Source organism: Aquarana catesbeiana, linkage group LG13 (genome assembly GCF_042186555.1).
Source record: "Aquarana catesbeiana isolate 2022-GZ linkage group LG13, ASM4218655v1, whole genome shotgun sequence".
NCBI lineage: Eukaryota > Metazoa > Chordata > Amphibia > Anura > Ranidae > Aquarana > Aquarana catesbeiana.
In genome coordinates this window covers 134,113,270-134,136,406 of record NC_133336.1, presented here as the reverse complement: position 1 = coordinate 134,136,406, position 23,137 = coordinate 134,113,270, and the positions used below count along the sequence as shown (strand labels likewise).

At 41.6% G+C, this 23,137-nt stretch overlaps 1 protein-coding gene across 1 annotated transcript in view; it reads right to left on the bottom strand.

The window, feature by feature from the left end:
- Positions 1 to 5,777: 5,777 nt before the first annotated feature.
- Positions 5,778 to 23,137, bottom strand: part of ZFYVE19 (zinc finger FYVE-type containing 19) — a 63,344-nt gene continuing 45,984 nt past the window's right edge. Inside the window, exons 8-12 of the mRNA XM_073609411.1 lie at positions 16,438 to 16,656; positions 15,638 to 15,714; positions 13,537 to 13,656; positions 9,016 to 9,179; positions 5,778 to 8,439 (exon numbers count right to left, since the gene is read on the bottom strand). Of these exons, the coding sequence (XP_073465512.1) occupies positions 8,361 to 8,439; positions 9,016 to 9,179; positions 13,537 to 13,656; positions 15,638 to 15,714; positions 16,438 to 16,656 (659 nt within the window). The 3' untranslated portion in view covers positions 5,778 to 8,360. The remainder of the gene's footprint in view (positions 8,440 to 9,015; positions 9,180 to 13,536; positions 13,657 to 15,637; positions 15,715 to 16,437; positions 16,657 to 23,137) is intronic.

The window sequence follows — 23,137 nt, the reverse complement described above, 5'->3', positions numbered from 1 at the left end:
CCTGTCAGTGCTTCGGTATAGTGACGAGTGAGGCCAAGATGGCGCCAACCCATCTCTATACCATAGGACGGCCGGAGCGGCGTCATTACGTCGGCTCCGCCCACTTCTCTTAAAGGCACAATTTTTTTTGTGTCATTTTTTTAAGACTTTTTTTTTTTTTTTTTTTTGCATCTTAGTCTAAATATGAGATCTGAGGACTTTTTGACCCCAGATCTCATATTTAAGAGGACCTGTCATGCTTTTTTCTATTACAAGGGATGTTTACATCCCTTGTAATAGGAATAAAAGTGATCCAAATTTTTTTTTTTTAAAACAGTGAAAAAATAAATAAAATAAAGTAAAATAAATAATAAAAAAAAAAAAAATTTTTTTTAAAGCGCCCTGTCCCGACGAGCTCACGCGCAGAAGCGAACGCATACGTGAATAGCGCCCGCATATGAAAACGGTGGTCAAACCACACATGTGAGGTATCACCGCGACCGGTAGAGCGAGAGCAATAATTCCAGCCCTAGACCTCCTCTGTAACGCAAAACATGCAACCTGTAGAATTTTTTAAACGTCGCCTATGGGGATTTAAGGGTAAAAGTTTGACGCTATTCCACGAGCGGGCGCAATTTTGAAGCGTGACATGTTGGGTATCAATTTACTTGGCGTAACATTATATTTCACAATATAAAAAAAAATTGGGCTAACTTTACTGTTGTCTTATTTTTTTATTCAAAAAAGTGATTTTTTTTCCAAAAAAAGTGCGCTTATAAGACCGCAGCGCAAATACGGTGCAAAAAAAAGTATTGCAATAACCACCATTTTATTCTCTAGGGTGTTAGAAAAAAAAACAAACAATATATAATGTTTGGGGGTTCTAAGTAATTTTCTAGCAAAAAAAACTGTTTTCAACATGTAAACACCTAAAATCCAAAACGAGGCTGGTCCTTAAGTGGTTAAAATAAAAAATGTGGGATATTTATTATAGCAAAAAGTAAAAGATATAGTGTTTTTTTTTCAAAATTGTCGCTCTTCTTTTGTTTATAGCGCAAAAAATAAAAACCGCAGAAACCAAAAGAAAGCTCTATTTGTGGGGAAAAACAGGACGTCACCTGTTCCTGTTCTGGTGTCAACTCAGAAAATTAGATTTTCTCTCTCTTTTCAGTCCAGCTGACAATAGTCACCAACACAAAGAAAGGGTAAATCCCGCAGGCAGGTGCACAGACAGAATGAAGGGCATGGCAGGGGTTCTGCCCACTCACTGCTCTATTCAGAAAAAAAGTTTTAGCTTAAGGTATACTTTCAAGTCTCATTTTCACATACTCCACTGTAGAGGTCGACCGATATGGGTTTTTCTCTGGCCGAAGCCAAAGCCGATATTTAGAAATCGCGGTGGCCGATGGCCGATATATGATGCCGATTTTTTTGGGCCGATATATTAGGCCGATTTTTTTTTTTTTTTCCCTTCATCTCATAAAATCTAACGGTTAGACCCCTTTCACACTGGGGCGTTTTTCAGGCGCTTTTGGGCTAAAAATAGCACCTGTAAAACGGCTCCCCTGCAGTCTGTGTGAAAGCTCGAGTGCTTTCACACTGAGGCGATGCGCTGGCAGGATGTTAAAAAAAAAGTCCTGCAAGCAGCATCTTTGGAGCGGTGTATACCGCTCCTCCACCACTCCTGCCCATTGAAATGAATGCGCACTGCTGCCGAAGCGCCTGCAAAGCGTTTCGGCAGCAGCGCTTCAGGGGCGCATTTAACCCCTTCTTCGGCCGCTAGCTGGGTTATAAGTGCCCCACTAGCAGCCGAATAGCGCCGCTAAAATGACGGTAAAGCGCCGCTAAAGTTAACAGCGTTTTACCGTCAACGCATACCCACTCCAGTGTGAAAGCAGCCTTAAGTAATAAGTGATACAGAAATTTTTTTTATATTTAAACATTAAACAAAACAAACCTCCAATCAGTTCACTTGTATGTAGAATTTAGATAAAAAAAAAATAACTATATCTTAAATATTAAATACACAAAAACAGGTAATCAAAACTTTTGGACGAAAAAAAAATGGGCTAATGTTACTGCTTTTTTTTTTTTTTTTTTTTTAAATTTCATTAGTGTATTTTTTAAAAAAAAATTGCGTTTGAAAGACCGCTGCGCAAATACCGTGTGACATAAAATATTGCAACAACCGCTACTTTATTCCCTAGGGTCTCTGCTAAAAAAAATATATATATAATGTTTGGGGGTTCTAAGTGATTTTATAGCAGAAAATACAGGAATTTTACTTGTAAGCAACAAGTGTCAGAAAAGATTTAGTCTTTAAATGGTTAAACTGAAAACTTCTCCAGGAGTTCAGTCTATTGATAAAAGAACCTGAAAGAGATACAATGTATCTTCTTATCAGACTTGGCAGGCTGCCCAGAGGAGGAGAGAAGAAAACTTCAGACAACTTGCGATTGACTTCTATTACAGAAGTCATTTGCAAGTCCCACTGAATCGGCTTTTTTTATCAGCACAATCGGCAAAAAGCCAAATATCGGCCGATATATCGGCCGGCCGATATATCGGTCGACCTCTATACTCCAGTCCCCCATTAATAAGTTCCTCTAAAAAGTTCCAGGATTTCTCTAGCTTTCTCTAGCTATGTGTCCGGGAGCAGGTTCAAATCATTCCTTGACAATATTTTCACCTTGTGTGATGAGAAAGCATGCCTGTGTATCTCTTTGCAACTTTCAGTTCTCCACTTTGGAGACGCAAAAGGGAAAATTCCCCTCTTAACCACTTTAGCCCTGGAAGGATTTGCCCCCCTAATGACTAGTCCATTTCTTGCAATACGGCACTGTGTCACTTTAACTGACAATTGCGCGCTCATGCAACGCTGTACCCAAACAAAATTGACGCCCTTTTTTACCCACAAATAGAGCTTTCTTTTGGTGGCATTTGATCACCTCTGTGGTTTTTATTTTTTTCACTATAAACAAAAAAAGACTGACAATTTAAAAAAACTTTAAAAATAAAATCACGATAAGCGTATATTGATTGGTTTGTGCAAAACTTATTGCGTCTACAAACTATGGGATAGATTTAGGGACTTTTTTTTCCATTTTTTAAAAATTGTTTTTACTGGTAATGGCGGGACTGCGACATTGCGGCAGACAAATCTGACCCCAAATGAAACTTTTTTGGGGACCAATGACATTACATTGATCAGTGCTATAAAAATGCACTGATCAATGTAAAAATGACACTGGCAGAGAAGGGGTTAACACTAGGGGGCGATCAAGGGGTTAAGTGTGTTCCCTGAGTGTGTTCTAACTGTAGGGGGGATGGGCTTACTGGGACATGACAGAGATCACTATTCCCGATCCCTGGGAACAGAAGATCTCTGACATGTCATTAAGCAGAGCAAGGAATTGCCTTGTTTACATAGGCAGTTCCCCTGTTCTGCCTCTGTACCAAGCAATCGCGGGCGGACATTGAGTCTGCGGGACACGTGAGCAGGCAAACGCGGCACACGCCTGCTATCCTCCTAGCACAGACCGACGTACACTTATGGCTGTTTGCGCAGGAGAACCGACCTGCTGCTGTATAATGACAGTGGCTGGTCGGCAAGAGGGTTAAAAGGTAACTCCACTTTTGTGGGGGAAAAAATAGCAAATAAAAAAAATAGCAAATAAAGAAAAAATAATACAGCGTGTACAATTGCGATACAAGTCATATTGTAATTGAATGTTATTAAAAATTACCTTTCCTTTTCAATCTGCAGCCGCTGTAACTTTCTATAAATGCAAAGCAATATGGCTACATGGAGTTGTTCTGTACACAGAATGTGTACTGATCACTCCCCAGAAACATAATTTCCTGCTTGTGTGATTGGCTCACCAATTTTCCCAGAAACCTGCCTAAGATACAAGTCAGATTTCAGGCATCCCCCTGCAACAAAAATATGATTTTTGGTGGGATATTTCCAATGGGAACCTGTCTAAAGAGATGCAGGCCCAGCAGCTTTCCTAATTAGTGCTCTGCAGCTGCCACAGCTGACTGAGAATTATGAAACCAATCCCATTAGACCCATTCAGCCCAGAGGCACAGACAAACACACAGGGATTTCTTCAGAATAACAAAAAGGTAGGAATCTGCAACAAAGGTTATTATAATGCTAGCAATGTGTCAGCCCTTCCTTCTCTGAGCTCACCGCTCAGCTGTAGGTTAATTGCCAGCTCCTATCTCTCCACAGTGACTAACCTGTTGATGATATCCTGCTCGTCAGTCCTGCCTACTTAAACCGTCCAGCCCAGATGATCTCTGCCTTTGCCTTGGTCACATCTCTAGAGACGCTCTCCTGTGTTCCTGTTAAAGACTTGCTTGGCTGACATTCCTTCTAACTCCAGATCCTGCTTGCTGTTCTACTACGCTCATCTCTGGCTCCCTGACGTTTTGGCTTGTCTGACTATCCGTTCCTGAACTCTGGCTATGTTTTGACTAAGTTTACCTTTTTTTATTATTATTATTATTATTATTATTATTATTAAGCAAGTGAGATTTAACTGTACTGCTGTCTAAGTCTGATTCATGGACTAAATGTACATAGACCACCCAGGGGTGAATGTTTTTTTCTCAACAAAAGTGGAGTTACGCTTAAAACATTTGTCACCAGAACAGGTGTTTAATGCTAAAATCCAAATTGATATTTTCCATTACATTCTGTCCCAGTGGCAATGGTCACTAGCACACAAGGTCAGTTAATTAAAAAAAAGGGACACTTGTCAGAGATTCTAACCGTCCCGTTCTCTAACAAAATAAAAACAATCCTACATTTTAATCACGCTGCTTACGGATAATCAGACACTGAAAACACTGAAAATCTTGCAATGATTACAAAATGTTAATGAAACTTTGCTCTAAAGTTTAAAACGTGCGAGTCACTTGAATATGCAGAGCATAATTACAGACTAATTCTGGACAGCTAATTCTGGAGTGTGGCCTGAGGCAGCTTGGCAGTTATTGGTATCCTCCAATTTACTGCTCTCTGTCCTCCAAGAATTTGTGTACAATCCAAGCACAAATCCTCAAATCAGGGACTGGAAAATTTTGCATTTTATTTGAAAATTAAGGTCCCGGAGTATGGAGGAAAATTGGAGAGGCACAGAATCCAAGTTTCATGAGGTCCAGAGTGAATTTTCCACAGTCAGTGGTTATTTGGGGAGTCCAAGTCATCTGCTGGTGTTGGTCCACTGTGTTTTATCAAGTTCAAAGTCAGTGCAGCCCTCTACAAGGAAAATATAGAGCACTTCATGCATCCCTCTGCTGACCAGCTTTATGGAGATGCTGATTTAATTTTCCAGCAGAACTCAGCACCTGCCCACACTGCCAAAAGTACCAATACCTGGTTTAATGATCATGGTATCACTGTGCTTGATGGGAAGCAAACTCGCCTGAGCTAAACTCCAAAGAGAATCTGTGAAGTATTGTTAAAAGGAAGATGAGAGACACCAGACCCAACAATGCAGATGAACTGAAAGCCACCAAAGAAATCTGGGCTTCCATAACACCTTAGCAGTGCAACAGGCTGATCGCCTGCATGCAACGCTGCATTGATGCAGCAATTCATGCAAAAGGAGCCCCGACCAAGTATTGAGAACATACTATACATGAACATACTTTTCAGTAAGCCAACATTTCTGTATTAAAAATCCTTTTTTTAAATGGTCTTCTGTAATATTCTAATTTTCCGAGATACTGAATTTTGGGTTTTCATAGTTACATAGTAGGCTAGGTTGAAAAACGACACAAGTTCATCAAGTCCAACCTATGTGTGTGATTTTATTTTATTTTTTTTCACTAGCTGCTAGCTGTAAGCCATAATCATCAAAATTAAAAGAAGAAAATGCTTGAAATAAATCACTCTGTGCGTAATGAATCTATATAAAATATAAGCGTTCAATTTTTTTAATTGAATTACTGAAATAAATTAACTTTTTGATGATATTCAAATTTTTATGAGATGCACCTGTACTAGCACATTATGCTATTATCCTGCAGGGGACCATTTTTTTAAAGTTTTTTTTTTTTTTTTTAACGGTTTACTACCGCTTGGAGTAAGTAATGCCAGTACACATTATATCAATTTTAACCAGATCGACCCATACTAAAGTGTCTCCAGATTTTGCATTCCATGTCAAGCCCTTCTTTGTGTCACAACAATTTAAACTTGAGTGTCAGCCTCCCGGCCCTTTAAGAGGTTTATGACGCCAAGAGGCGGGGCACGGCTTAAGATCACGACCGTTGTGATTGGCTGTCACATTGTCCGAAAACTCCCGAACGCGAGGAACGATCGGGAGCTTTGCAGCACACACGTGCTTGGAACAGGTGTATTGGGGCAATTCACGCAAATATGCGGCCCCTTGGCGCTAAGGACCAGGCTTGGGAGGCTGCATATTTGCGTACGGCTAGTGCCAAGGGGTTAAAGAGACCCTGTCACCAGTCCATCTATTACAACAAAAATCTTGACACAAGACTATATGTGCATTTAGCATACAGTATCTCATGCATGTTACTTACCTGTAAAAGCCCCCCTTATGTAGGCCTTATAATTGCCCCAAAACTAATGTGGAGTTCCACAATTTTGGATGCGATGTTAGCAACCACAGATTTAGTGCTATCATTCAATTGACACTCTATAGTACTCCCCTTCATCCCTCCCCCAGCAGCTAAATAAAAGGTTATGTAGAAAAGTGAAAAGAGCAACAAAGTAGCTGGGCCAGCATAGAGAGTAATTAGACACTCCCAGAAAAGAAACTGGCTATGACATGCAAAGACGGGGGCTGTGCTAGGGAATACACCCTTCTAGAGTAGTCAAATTGTCTAGCAATTTCAAAGGCACAATGAGAGCGAATAAAAAAAATAATTAAAAAAATTAAATAATAATATGGAAAGAAAAAAAACACTGCAAGTTTGCAACAGGAATATAGTGTGAGTTATTCCTGCGCTACCGTGGGAGAGAGGTGCACACAGGGACAGCTGCAAGCACCGAATGGGGTCAAACAAAGCCCATAAATAAACAAAAAGACATGAGGGTAGGTGCTGCGCTATTCAGGTGGAGTGAGAAAAATAAATTAATACAGGTGGTAGTATGATGAGTATCAGGGGATGAAGTCACGTGATTGGTGACGTCACGCGTAGGGACGGGATAGGCACTCTACACTGACACTGACCGAGATTGACGAGCTTGCCGCTCGTAGTAGATAGATGTGATGCTTGTTTGTTTAATGTGAGTACATGCTTTTAAACTTTAATAAAACGTATCTTGCTGGAAATACTACACTATCCGGTACCCTTCTGTTCTTTTATCATCCGTTTTGCTGACACTGAGGTATCAAGGCAGAGAAAGCACCTACTCCGGTCCAGGGACCCCAAGGAGAGATAACCCCCACCAGAATTTGCTTTTATGCGGTTTTTCCCATTACCGCAAGGTAAGGGGCCACTACTCACTTGTGTGTGTTTTATGCACGAAGAGGATATATACCCTGTCTCCTTCGGCACCCCACTCCTGCTATTTTGCACATTGGACTGTGTGTTTTTTTTTTTTTTTTTTATAAAAGGATTATTATCACTGAATGTATAAGCATTTCCAGTTTTTCACTGGTACACATGTTTGTTTGTGTTTTGGACTTTTTTAGTTGTTTTTTTTGATTCACTTATTACGGTGGCACTCTTTTGTGATGTGATTGATGCGTGTATGTCACACATCACCTTGCACTTTATATGCGATTTTGCACAGTTTATAGGATTTTTTATATCGCTGTGGTTTGCACATTTATTGATTTGCACTTTATGCCTAGAGCTGCACATGTTGCTCTATTATCATATATGTATGATGTATTTGCACAATCAGTTCGTTGTTGTATTTTAAATTAAATTTTTTGGTCTCGCTGTTTTTTGCACATATTTATATTCACGTCCAGGTTTTTATATCAGTATTTGATTCAATACGTGGCTATTTATGATTTTGTACAATATTTCTCCTGCACGATCCTAGTAGATTTTGTGCTCGAGACCTACCTCTATTATCAACACTTCATTCTTTTATTGTTTTTCATATATGATCTTGTAGCTGACAGCTTTCACTTTCTACTACCGCATACTGCCACCTGTATTAATTTATTTTTCTCACTCCACCTGGATAGCACAGCACCTACCCTCATGTCTTTTAAGTTTGCAACAGGGTTTCTTTGAAAATGAGAATTACTTCAATGTCAGAAAAGAAAGCAAAGTTACAATGAAACATTTTGCAGGTTACAGACACAGCAGAACAATACTGTATAAGGAACAGAAGACATCTCTTAGAAAGCACAGATAAAGTCCTGGAACCGTAAGTTATATTATCTCCCTTTTTTCCTCTGTGGTGGGCGATATATGAATGTCTGATGATCCTTCTGGTCAAATTTATTATGTCCCTCCCTAAAATAGCAGTAAAATGAATAATACAAGTTACTTGTCTGATAAAAATTGGAAGCACTACTAACACTAATTTTGCATTAAAAAAACCTATTAAGGGCTTATTCACATGGACACACGGATCAATAAAACCATGCAAAGGGCCATGTTTAAATCAGCCAGGTGGTCCGTGCAGCAAGCCAGTTAAAATCAATGACAGGCTGACAGCGTCACAGATCTTCAAGCACATCACTGAGTGCATCTTTGGTGGACAGAAGCACGACTCTGAACACAGGCAGATTTTGCTGAGAGTCATGCACTGGTCCTGCACTGATGTACACTCGGGAATGTGCAGGAAGATCAGTGAAGATCTGAGTGTCAGCCTGTCATAACAGGCTGGCTGCATGCAACTGCACAGACCACCTGTCCTGGCTGGGTGGATAAACATGGCCCTCTGCAAGGCTGTATTGATCAATGCACCTGTGTTAATGAGCCCTAACAGTGATGACTTCAGTAGCCAAGAACATAAATCAGAATGTGACATTTAATATCCACTTCCAGTTAACAAAACTCAAATAGGGATAATGGTTAGAACAGTACCTGAAACATCTCTTGCAATACAGATCGTCATCACAACCGTGGCAGCGCAGGACGGCATCCTCATTACAGATACAGCACCAGGGCAGCTCTTCCTCATCGCTATCTGCTACTTGTGCTTTTACAGCTGTGGATCTATCAGGCGGATTCTGTGCAGGTAGTTTATGCTGCGAAATTATGATGAAAAGTGAATAACCCAAAGCACACAGATCTAAAATGGTGCAAAGGACTTGAAAATGATGACAAATGAAAAAGGCTGTAGCAATAGCAACAATTGTTTCCCAGGACCACACACCAATAAAGTGAATCACAAACCATAGAGGCCTCTATGATTAAGTCCTCTATGGGTGAAATGTTAGATGGGCTTTCCTGATGGGTGAAGAGCCAGCTGAAGCCACTTTGTGTTCATTTGTTTTGTGATTCACTATATTGGTGTGTGGTCCTGGGAAACAACTGTGGCTATATGGATGGGCTTGACGCACTCTTAACAGTGACCCAGCAGTAGGGTTTTAATCAGCCGGTGTATCTGACAGGAGCATGTGCTGTTTTTCATTCTGTTTCTGTGAGGCTGTACAAAACAGAAAAGGGACTGTCTCCACACCAAAATCTCCAGCGTAGTAAACTTTATTGTTTCTGGCATATACAAAGCGATGCCCATGCTTGGGACCTCCCTTTCTGATTAAGTCCATTTTGGGTGAGACCAAAGTCACTGTAAAGTCTTGTTTAAAAAAATAATAATAAATAACAAACATGTTATACTTACCTATCCTGTTGCAGTGGATTTGCACAGAGCAGCCCGAATCCTCCACTTCTCAGGTCCATCTTTGCTGCTCTTGGCACCTCCCTCCTGTCGTGTGCCCCCGCAGCTAGCAGCTTGCTATGGGGGCACCCGAGCTGAGTCACAGCTCCCTCTGTCCATTCAGACACCAAGCCCTGTCCTCCTCTGATTGGCTGACTCTGATTGACAGCCGCAGGGGCCAATGGCGCAGCTGCTGTGTTTCAGCCAATCAGGAGGGAGAGTCTCGGACAGCCCGAGGGACTCATGGACACAGCTGGACAGAAATGGGGCTCAGGTAAGTATTAGGGGGTGCTGGGGAGGCTGCTACACACAGAAGGTTTTTTCATCTTAATGAATTAAGATAAAAACCTTATGCCTTCATAACTTCTATAATAATACAAATAACCAACTCTAGTTTTATGGCAAGAAAAAACAACTGCCACTGTATCAGATAGGAATTGTCTGTTGCTCATATAAACCAAGCCAAATCTTATCTATTAAACAGTGAAACCAAAAGAGGAAATGTGCACTAAATCAATTTAAACATGATGCAGCAATAATAAAAAAATACATATAATCAAGTTCATAAATTCAACCGTGATGATCCCACACCATAAAAATGTGATCTTCTTATATCTGAAGAGTGATCCTCCAGAAAATCACCTAGACCCCCACCAAAGTGAGAGGTGCCCACTCACTGTAGCTCCAGTGACCTCTAAAGGAATAAAAGTCAGTAAGCGCGTCAGGATATTGATTTGGCTCCTTAGAATTGATCACAGTCTTCCATTAGGTCTCCGGATATTTCCTAGTCTCCCGCTCTCTCTCTCTCTCTCTTCAATGACATCACCACCATAAACCAAAAAGATACTTCCGCCCGCCATTACTTCCGGTTATATCTGACATCACGTCCGTCCCGGACTTCCTGGTGGTGGAACCCACATCAATCCCGTGAGGCAGAAGCGAGATGGTAATTAAAACACAAGGCAGTATACATTTGTGCCGAGTCAGGACTCACATATATGTAAGTGCAATACTTTTGATGTCTTTTAATATGGTGAATAAACATACTACACCATAGTATCTCTTTGGTTTATGGTGGTGATGTCATTGAAGAGAGAGAGAGGGAGACTAAGAAATATCTGGAGAACTAAGACTGTGACCGATTCTGAGGGGCCAAATCAAAATCCCAAAGTGCTTACTTGCCTTTATTAGTTTAAAGGTCACTGGAGCTACGGTGAGTGGGCACCTCTCACTTTGGTGGGGGTCTAGGTGATTTGCTGGCGGAGCACTCTTCAAATCTGAGATCACATTTTTATGGTGTAGGATCATGACAGTTGACTTATGGACTTTATTATATGGATTTTTTTATGGTTGTTGCACCATGTTTAAGTTGATTTATCGCACATTTCCCCTTTTGGTTTCACTGCTTAATAGTATACTATTGGGAAGGCAGCTTTGTTGTTCACAATAGGGAAGCAGGCGGAAAGTGAAAATAAATAATCATTTCAAAGCGATAAAAAAACCCAAAACCAAAAATGTAATATATCGCAGCTTGGCAATCATTAGATGTGGTGGCTGCATTGGTGTTTTTTTTTAGACTTTTTCCCCTGTTTTCACATGATGATCTATCCACTTTTCACCCCTCCTGTATTGGAGTGCCCCCTCCCTGAATGAAAGAGCACAGGGTCACAACAGAGTTGCTAATCTGGGCAGATAAGAGTGTTAGATATATTAGCAGATTTAGATACATTAACAAATTGAAGCCAAACTCCAGCTCACGCTGCATTCACACAAGCAGTTACAGTAACATTTACTTTTCTTTTTTTTTGGGATAAAGGTTTTACACAAAATAGGTGTATGTGTGGTGGGGGGCTAAACAGAGTAGAAGTGAGGAATTTAGGAGTGTGTCTATAAATGTTTCCATCATTTAGGTCATAGCACATCAAGTACTAGTAAAACAAACACAGCTGGACTTGCAGATTAATCTTGAAAACATTTCACAGTTTATGCAAGTGACTTGTTTTGGAGGAAATCTTCCTGTATGGGTATTCTAATCTCCAAAACTTTAATTACTATATGTCATGCACATGAACCTGTTATTTCCAAGAGCTACGAGGTGTAAAACAATTTAGAAGATTTTATTTCTTCCAGAAATGGAAAAAAAAAAAAAAAAAAAGAAGAGCACATGGATGAATAGCACTTGTATATGAAGCAAAAAATAAAACCACCAATAACATAAATTAAAAATATGAAAATACATTTGTTACATTGTGTGCTTATGTACAACACAGGTGGCTATGTTTCAGACACTGTCTACACATAATGGCAAACCACTGCATATCAGGTTTTCTACAGCAGCTTCTGTTACTGATCGCCATCCAGTGGCCAAAAGTCCATTGTATTATTGCACTATTTTAAAGGAAATCTATACAGAAAGAAATATGAGCTCTACCATCACTGACCTCTTTATAAGTTGCCTGGCTTTCCCTTGCTTTATTACTTTTTTAATCACTGAAGCCAGGGACCTAGCATTTCAAAAATAGAGCAATGGCAGCTTTATACTGGATTTCCCTCATGCAAGACTCAATGAAAACAGAACAAACTCTAAGCCTAGGGATGCTAGAAATACACAACTATAGGTGCTTCACTAGATATTAATTTAGCTTCAGGTTATTATAGCAGAATACATTGTGATTAATATTTAGTCCCCATAAATACCTTAGAATTGTTTCAAAGATCCCCATCTGCATTCGTCTCCTTTATTCCTGTGTCTACAAATCATTCTTCTATCTCAATATCTCTCTTTGTAGCTACCCAATCAGATGAACTGAGAGCCCATCTTAGCCCAAACCCATGTGAGAGAGCCCACCAGAAAGCGGTCACTGTAGTGGGCCAATAAGAGGCCAAGGTATTTCCCACAGCCACACAAACACAGAAAGGAGTGCCAGACCAAACCAGCCCAAGATAATTTTAATCATTAATAAAAAAAGTCATATAAAAACAGCCGATGCATTACGGAGGCAACACCACTCTCCCTTCATAAGGGCTCAACACAAGATAAAACTTGGATGGACTCCAAAAAAACAGTGACTTCATGGATCTGTATTAGATGCAGTATTGAAATCTCCTAATGAAGGAACAACCTGACAACAGTTGCTGAGGGGCAATGATGGCCTTGCATAGTGTGGTTGTAGGGCAGAGAATGCCATAGCCGCAGATGAGTGGCCCAGTATAGCGACAGCTTCCTGGTGAACATGCTCACATAGATTTGGACTAGGATCCAAACATGGCCAAGGTCGTCTCTAGTTATTATGACCCCTAATAAAGTAACACATCCCTGGCATCTTTTAAATAAGCAAGTTCCTCCCTGCTGGCCTCTGGATGGTGCAGACTTTAGCTTTGCTGTCCTGATTAGTTGCTTAACAACTGTTTCCAGACACTGGTATTTCACTTTAGCTCAGATGGAACAGAAATGCAGTGCCTGGGGACACTGAAAGGTATCATGGGAAGTGTAGTTTGCAATCACCCTTTTCAACCATCCCCACACACACTGGCTGTTATGAAGTGCTGGAAATATTAAAAAGCACCAGCTACATCTATAGAGATGCACTGAGGATATGAACACATTTTCAAAGTAAGAAAAGATATTTCAACAATACTAATACGATTTGAGCCAGTGATCAATGCTCTTTACCCAATATAGTGATCATGACTTTAGTATTGCTTTAAATATACTTAAAACATACCATGCGGGATGAAGGAAGTTTATTTGCTACTTGAACGCTTCCCTTGGTATCTTCCGTTCTTCTATGTTCAGGGAGAATATTGTAGCCACTTGCCTCATCCAGGGCAGTTTCTTCAGCCAGCTGTGAAAATTTCCACAAGCGGTGAAAGACCGCACAGAAAAATTATGGAGAATGCAGCACATATCTATATAGCCTTTGCAACACATTGCACAGCCAAATGACAGCCAGCAAAAAACATTTCAATCTGATTGGTTACTATGATGTAATACGGGCTATGTAATATTACTATGACGTAATACATATTAAAGACATTTAAATAAATAAGGTCCTCTGTGATCGGCTTTTCCTGAGTAGTTCGTACAGTGGTGTCACTGAGGGGGGGGGGCAGAGGGGGCCATGCCCCCCAACATTATACTGTGCCCCCAATTAAAACAAACGGACACTGGGACTGGGAGCAGTTTGGAATGCAGAGGACGGATGGACTGAGCTGTGCAACGCCACCTGGCTCCCCACCTGACTCTACTCCTGACCACTGGTTGCTAGGGCCACCTGGCATCCAGCAACCAGTGACGTCAAAACCGGCATTGATAGTTTTCCCTCCCCCTCCTTCTTCTCTCGCATGGGATGAGAGAGTATACAGCAGATCTGCTCCTCCCCCCCCCCCCAACTTTCTCCTGTGTGTGCACCATGGGAAGTGTGACCTCTTTAGCTTCACACTTGACTTCCCGCGGTGCACATACAGAAGGGGGTCGGGGGGAGCAGATTGGCTGTCTCCTCTCCCATCCTGTGCGAGAGAGGAAGATGGGGGTAGAGAGAGAGAGAGAACTAGCAAAATGCCAACTCTCAGGCCCTGAGCTGTTCAATGAGAGAGACGCTCTCAGCTCAGAGCCGTGCTGGAAGGCAGACGGCACTCATGAGCACTGATAAGCGGCACTAATGGGCACTGATAGGTGGGATTGGTGAGCACCGATAGGCAGCATTGATGAGCACTGAAAGGTGGCACTGATGGGCATTGAGCACTGATAGGCTGCATTGATCAGCTGCACTGGTAGGCAGCATTGATGAGCAATGATTGGTGGCACTGATAGGCGGCATTGATGTGCACTGATAGGCAGCACTCATAGGCTACACTGGTGGGCACTGATAGGCGGCATTGATGAGCACTGATAGGTGGCACTAATAGGCGGCATTGATGAGCCCTAATAGGTGGCACTAATAGGCTGCACTAATGGGCACTGATAGGCTGCATTGATGAGCACAGATAAGCGGCACTAATGGGCATTGAGCACTAATAGGCAGCATTGATGGTCACTGATAGGTGGGATTGAAGAACACTGATAGGTGGCACTGATAGGCAGCATTGATGGGCACTGATCGGCTGCAGTGATGAGCACTGATAGGCTGCACTGATAGGTGGGATTAATGAGCACTGATAGGTGGCACTGATAGGCAGCACTGATGGGCACTGATAGACTGCACTGATGAGAAGGCACTAATGGGCACTGATAGGTGGCACTGATATGCTGCACTGATAAGCAGTATTGATGGGCACTGATAGGCTTCACTGGTAGGCGGCACTGATAAGCAATGATAGGTGGCACTGATAAGTGTCATTGATGAGCATGTATGTTAGCCCAACATTGAAAGAACAATTACACTCTTTGAATCCAAGTGGCTGCCTGCAGCTGCAATGTTCGGCTAACGTCTCTCTTTATAACAAGACCTCTGGAGTGCATTCTATTCTTGAGGGATTATATTATATATCGCGTTTCATAGCCCCCCTACTTTTGTCCCTGCCCCCCCCATGTGCCCCCCATAAATATGAAAGCTGGAGATGCCACTGATCCTTTAGCAGCCTGTTCAGAAATATATATCAGCACTAATGACTTTCAGGGGTAGTCTTCCCACAGGCAGGTAGGAAAAGAAGTGATAACTTCAAAGAATGAAGAACACCAGAGGAACTGCACACTGACATGGTTATCACATTTAACTGTGAATATTAGTGGATTTTCTAATCAGTTTCAGGATGTTTCCGAATATTGTCTGGAGGACAGTATTGCCAAGAATTAGCCAGGGACTGAGAGAGTTTACAGAGTCTCACCTGCTTCAGGATCCTCTGAATACCTTCTTCCTCTGTTTCTTCATCACTGTCAGGCAGTTTGATGTTGTCCACAGTTACTGTAAAATAAAAAAATGCAAACTGAAACTGACAAATAAGTGACATTTTGCAGAGATTGTGTAACTAAAACCAAACTCTCAACAAATGTAAAAACACAATTTGATTCAGTTATGTATTCATTTAAAAATAGTATATTTAATCTTGCATAGGACTAGTGGAACAAGTAATAGGAAGTAATTGGGTCCTTGGTGCCTTCATCTTTGAATTGGGAGCTGGCTGTGGCTTCCTGAAGGAATCACAGCCGGCTCCGCACTGTGCTCGTGTGAGATCACGCAGCGCAGAGACCTCTGGTCCTCCAGCTTCCTGGTACATGTCCAGCGGGGTGAGTAATGTAATTCTTGCCTAGGGGAGAAATTAAGAAGTGGAAGTAGGTACCTGTTAAAAAGTTACCAGCTCCCCATAAAAAAACAAAAACATATTTGAATGTGTTAGGGGCGGGGATGGGAAGCAGAAGAAACACTTTCACTTTTAAAGGGCTTCAGCAAAATGGAGCCTCCAGCAAGAAGAAAAGAAACGGGAACAACGCTGGAGGCTTTTTTACAGCACACACTAATTTTGGTAGCAGAATTGTTAATGTGGACTGTATGCTCCTTGCTAAAGAACATTATTTTTATCAAGTTGTTATGGGTAAAGTTCTGCTTTAAAAAGGAAATAGACTAAATCAACTACACAAAAAATGTATTTTCAACAGGACAAACAATTGGCAATTTAGGATTTGTTACCTTTGTCAGGATCTTTGCCTTGTAGTGCTGCAAGTCTCTTTGCAATTTCTAGCATTTTCTCTTGTCTGGTATTCTCATCTTGCAGTTCTGCGGCAGCTTCTCTTAAAATCCGGTCCTTCTCCTGCTCTAAATATTCTGCATCTAGTTCATGATTAATGTCATTTTGGCTGTCTACTTGATCGACTTTATTCAGATTGTTAACAGGTGGTACACTGAAGTCTGTATTGCAAAAGTAGATTACGAAATATTATTAAAAATATACACATACACACATATATATATATATATATATACATATACACATACACACATACATACATACACACACACACAAAATGACATACTTTATTAAAGTGTGCAAACACAAGGTTGGCATAAAGTCAATCTGTAACCATTTCAGGCAATAGAGACTGAACAAATGATAAAAAAGTGCAATGGCACTTTGCAGCTCTGGGGTCCTCGGTTCAAATCCCAGCAGTTTGCATGTTCTCCCTGTGTTGTATAGGTTTCTTCTGGGTACCTGCTCTAGTATGTGTATCTATTCATGTGAGACAAGACCTTAGACTAGGAGCTCCTTGAAGGCAGACAATGTTATAACTGTACAACATGTAAAAAACGGCTTAAAAATTGTCAGCACTATATAAAATTCCTGTAATAAACATTAAATAAACAAAAGTAGAGATCATCAGCTGAACTTGGTCCCTTCCTTTTCTACCTTCTGAGCCTCCCTACTGGTCCTTTAATGTGATAGTAAGCAACTTTGACCAACAGGGAGGGTTAGTAGGGGGCTAAGCTAGGTTTGAACTGAAGTATATACTGTTTTAATTGAGTTTATCACAGATTTGCTTGAATGGAAATTTAATGTGTGCTGCATCAACATAGCAATTGACCATTCTTCAAATCCTGGCTGGTGGACTTGCTTTTCAGATTATACATAACTAGCAGAACTATAAAGATGGTGCATTTCTGACCTCCTTCCATTATCTGAATACAGCTACATACAGTTTTCTCTGATTTCCAATACATTTTCACTGTTAACATAAGTATAGTAGGTAACCTGTTGTCATAAAAACAATGTACCACGGACAATAGCAGAAAATTGGGTTATGATTATGTGCATCTTGCATTCTAAAATTAGTTCAAGAGACTTTGAAGACTTTGATCCAGAATCAGTTTAGCATAGGGCAGGTCCACCAGGTGAGCATGACATCGCCATTGCTATTACAATCCCTGAAGCAGTGCAGAGAGTGTGAAGGATGGTGGTGTGCTAATCTGGTTGGCACCATGTACAATTGAGTAAGCACTTTAGTGATAGACTTGGAGGATGTTATATTTATGGAGCAGGTGAGTTCTCATTTTTTTGTGGTTACATCAGGCAGAGAACTTGTTGAATCAGAAGCAGAATTCCCCTGCGGACAAGCATGATATTCACATATGCATAGAATTAGGGGAACTGCCAAAAAGGAGAGTAAACAGAGAGCTCCTAGGTCTCATAGCAAATGTATTCCAGCTGACCTGTCCCCATATTTGCTGATAAATCCTTCTTTCCCAGGAGCAGATAAATTAACAAAACTAGATTTGATAAGTACCATAGTAGCCGATTTTCTAAATTTGGGAAACCCACTTAAAGTGACACTAAAGGTTTGATTTTTATTTTTTAAAAATAACAAACATGTCATACTTACCTCCACTGTCCAGCTTGTTTTGCACAGAGTGGCCCTGAATGGCGTTTTCTGGGGTCCCCCAGCGGCTCTCCTAGCTCCTCCCCTTCTCAGATAACCCCTGGGAGAAGCACTCTCCCGGGGGGTTACCTTGTGGGCACGCTCCCGTCTCATACACTCTGCGTCCATAGACAGAGTGTATGTCTCGGTCCCGCCCCCCGGCGGCTACGTCATTTGGATTTGATTGACAGCAAAGCGAGCCAATGGCTGCGCTGCTATCAATCTATCCAATGAAGAGCGAAGAAGACCGGAGAAGCCCGGGCAACGATTGAGCGTGGGATCGAGCGCGGGACTTTCGAGGGCTCAGGTAAGTAAACCAGGGGGCTGGTAATCATCAGATGTTTTTTTCACCTTAATGCATAAGATGCATTAAGGTGAAAAGACATGAACCTTTACAACCCCTTTAAGTAAGAAAACTAAAAAGGAAGAGGTCTGTTACTACTTCCCAACAAACTACAGATTGGGTGATAGTACCATCCTGTCTATATGAGGGAACGCAGCTCAGTGAACTTCTACAGAGAGAGTAGCTAGAATGGATAATGGGGAGATCATATTGAACTTGAGTTGTCTGAACTGTAAAACAGGCAGTGGATATAAAAGTTAATGCTGAACTCCAAACAGACACAAAGTAATGCTACCCTGTAATCATTATTCATCATTAAATGAATTTTTCTAATTCAGTAACTGAATTTAACATAGTATCAGCTTCTTGCATCCCTGGGCAGCACAGCTCAGAAACTGGGAGGAAGAAGCAGCATAAGGACACAATCAGAAGACAAGAGGCATGCTAACTGGATGAGAAAGCAGACTGTTGGAGAGAGGATCTCACCACTGTGCTGCTTCTCCTTTCACTGTCCAGTCACAGGGTGAGGGTGAGAAGTACTGTAAAATGATGGGAGTGCACAATATGTTTTAATAGCAGACATTTCTGGATGGTTACTGTTCGATTGTTGCTTCTGTGAGCATTGTGTATATTATTATAGTTATTATTCATAGCATCACTATTAATTTTAGCAGAATTCTAACAGAATAGCAAAGTATAGGAACAGACTAGGGTTGCGCCAATACTAGTATTGGTATTGGTGCCAATAACAACCATTGCACGAGTACTTGTGTGTTGCTATGGCCATTTGTATTGTCTTGATAGCAATAATATAGAGTTAGGTTTGGTAAGAGCATATGTTTACAGAGGCCCTCCCCCCTCCATTGATATGTAAATAAACCAGATGGATAGGTTTTGGAGCTGAGCAGAGGAAGTTGGTGTATGCAGGAAATGGGTGGGAGGGGCTTGGGGAGAGTTGGAAAGAAACGTGCATTTGGACAACAGAGAGGTGTTTGGGAGGACAAAGAGGAAGACATGGCTTCCGGAAGCTGGGTAACTTTGGAGACGCTTTTGTGAGTTGGACTCTGAGCAAGGAACTATGAAGGACATCTTGACCCCTAAGTTAAGTAACTGTTTAGTTTACTTAATGTGTACATATTGTACATGCTTATATTTGTAGGCAGATTTTGTAAGCTATAAGTTGTGTTGTATTGTGCATCCTACAGTTTGTATGTGCAGATTTTTCCCTGTTTAGTAAAGCATTGATACGCTTAAAAAAAAAAAAATGGTATGTGTTGCTATGGCCATTTGTATTGTCTTGATAGCAATAATATAGAGTTAGGTTTGGTAAGAGCGGGGTGGGGGAGGAAATAGATGGGATTCCTACACCAGCATTGTTTAAGAAGTGGAAGCAAATGGTTGGGAATGGTAGCTTCAGTTACATTAATGTCCTGTACACACGATCGGACACTGATCGGACATTCCGACAACAAAATCCATCGGATTTTTTCCGACGGATTTTGGGCCAAACTTGTCTTGCATACACACGGTCGCACAAAGTTGTCGGAAAATCCGATCGTTCCGAACGCGGTGACGTCAAACACGTACGTCGGGACTATAAACAGGGCAGCAGCCAATAGCTTTCGTCTCTTAATTTATTCTGAGCATGCGTGTGCGTCAGATTTGTGTACACACGATCGGAATTTAAACAATCGGATTTTGTTGTCGGAAAATTTTATATCCTGCTCACAAACTTTGTGTGTCGGAAATTCCGACGGAAAAAGTCCGATAGAGCCCACACGCGATCGGAATTTCCGACAACACAATCCGAAAATCCGACCATGTGTACAGGGCATAAGTATTTCTGTTGCCATAAAATGGGGCATTTTGCAAAAATATGCCATGCTGTGAAGACTGGACAACAGCAGGCCTGTGTGCTTCCCGGGACAGCACGGAGAGACATGCAAGTTTATTTGTTGCGTTGGAAGTCAATGCCTTTCCGTGAAAGTGTTTCAAGGCAAAAGTGGGCACCCTACAATAGTTTTGCAGTTAGAAATGGGCAGATAGAGAAATGTGAGCAGTGAGCTATGTTTTTGGTACAGTTGGAAAGAACATATAATCTGCTTGGTCTCTTACTCTTTCAGGTATTGAGCATCGAGAGGTGGAGCAGGCAGAGCAGATGACCATACTGGATGGGAGGAGGCAGACCAGAAGAGAGCCTGAGGAAAGGTGGCTGAATTGGAGTGGACTTTCATCTGAGCATTTCCTTATGACCAAGAGGACAAGAGACTTTCATCTGGGACTTTCTTTACAAACTGCCAAAAGACATTGTTAACCCTGCTCAAAAGTAATGTTGCAACCTTCCAGGGACAAAACAAATGTCTGACCGCCCAGATGGGGGTTGAAAGGGAATTTTTTCCTCCCATTTACAATACGGGAGGTTTATTTCACCCTTTCCTGGATAAAAGGCTTAAAGAAGTTTCTAAGATTATCCTATAAAGTCAAGAGGTGGTATGTGTTGCTATGGCCATGCACAATATGTTTTAATAGCAGACATTTCTGGATGGTTACTGTTCGGTTGTTGCTTCTGTGAGCATTGTGTATATTATTATAGTTATTATTCATAGCATCACTATTAATTTTAGCAGAATTCTAACAGAATAGCAAAGTATAGGAACAGACTAGGGTTGCGCCAATACTAGTATTGGTATTGGTGCCAATACCAACCATTGCACGAGTACTTGTGTGTTGCTATGGCCATTTGTATTGTCTTGATAGCAATAATATAGAGTTAGGTTTAGTAAGAGCATATGTTTACAGAGGCCCTTTTCCCCTCCATTGATATGTAAATAAACCAGATGTATAGGTTTTGGAGCTGAGCAGAGGAAGATGGTGTATGCAGGAAATGGGTGGGAGTGGCTTGGGGAGAGTGGGAAAAAAAAACCAAGTTAGACTTACTGGTAACTTGTTTTCCAGAAGTCTTTCAGGACAGCAACTGATAGTGACTCCTCCCACCGGACCATAGGAAACACCTTCTTCCTCCAGAACTTTAAAGGGAGGCACCTCCCTACCATACCTCAGTTGCAGAAGAGAACCTCCGGCCCCGGCTGGAACACAAACACATACGTTAGTCACAGCATATATTAAATACAATAGGGCAGGATGTTGCTGTCCTGAAAGACTTCTGGAAAACAAGTTACCGGTAAGTCTAACTTGGTTTTTCCTAATGTGTTTTTCAGGACAGCACCTGAGGATAACAGAGACTTACCCTTAGGACGGGACAACAGCTTGCAGGGCCTTTCTGCCAAACGCCTGATAGCTAGCAGATGTGAGGTCCAGCCTGTATTGTTTCACGAATGTGTGAAAACTTGACCATGTTGCCGCCTTGCAAATTTGTTCAAGGATGGCACCAGCTCTCTCTGCCCAAGTGGCCGCCAGTTCTCTGGTTGAGTGTGCACAAATGCCTGCTGGTGGAGACAGATCTGCATGCGAATAAGCCTCTGAAGTGGATAATTTCAGCCATCTTGCTAAAGAAACTTTAGAAGCCTGGCAACCTTTTCTGTTGCCCGAAAATAGCACAAAGAGTGATTTTGAACGTCTAAAGAGCTTTGTCTTTTCCAAGTAACACAACAAAGTCCTCTTGACATCCAACATGTGGAAAAAAGTCTCCTTCTCCCCTGCTGGGTTAGGGCAGAAGGTTGGAAGTACAATGTCTTGTGCACGATTCTGCACTGAAGCTACCTTCGGTAAGAATTTTGGGTCTGTCCTAAGTATAACTCTATCTGGAAAAATAGACAAATATGGTTCCTTAATTGAAAGAGCGTTTAGCTCACTGATCCTGCGTGCAGAGACAATGGCAATCAGAAACACGGTCTTAAAAGTGAGATATCTGAGAGGTGTTTCTTCCAAAGGCTCAAAGGGACTCCTTGTTTGAGACTGCAGGACTACTGACAGATCCCATTTAGGGAAAGACTTAAGTGGTGATGGTCTAGACCTCGTTAGAGCCTTAAAAAATCTGATTACCAGCAGATTTGAGGCCACAGATTTTTCTAAGAACACTGCTAGCGCAGCAACCTGCACCTTCAGGGTACTAACCCCTAGCCCCTTGTCAGCTCCATTTTGTAAAGATTCTAGAATGGAAGCAAGACTCCCTGGGTCCTGGGCAGATGAATTACATCATCCAGACCTTGGAATAAATGTCCCTTGTCACCTTTTTCCTACTTGACATTAGTGTTGTAATCGTTGTTGTAACCGGTTGGAAAACCCCTTGCTTATTAAGAGCTGCTCCTCAGATACCAAGCCGTGAGCGCCAGAGTGGCCACCTTTGGATGATTTACCGGGCCTTGTAACAGAAGATCGTGCCTGAGGGGCAGATGCCAATAAGGTCCGACCGCCATTCTCATAACGGTTGAAAACCAGGCCCTTCTTGACCAAAAGGGCGTGATTAGGATGACTGGTACCATCTCCTTCTGAATTTTTCTTATTAAACATAATTAACTGGAATGGGGGGAAAGCGTAGCAAAGATTGAATTTCCATGGATACGCCAAAGCATCTGTCCCCAGTGATCCGTCGTGATTGTTTAGGGAAAAGAACTGTGGAACCTGAGCATTCTCCTTTGAGGTGAACAGGTCCACCTCCAGCTGCCCCCATTTTTCG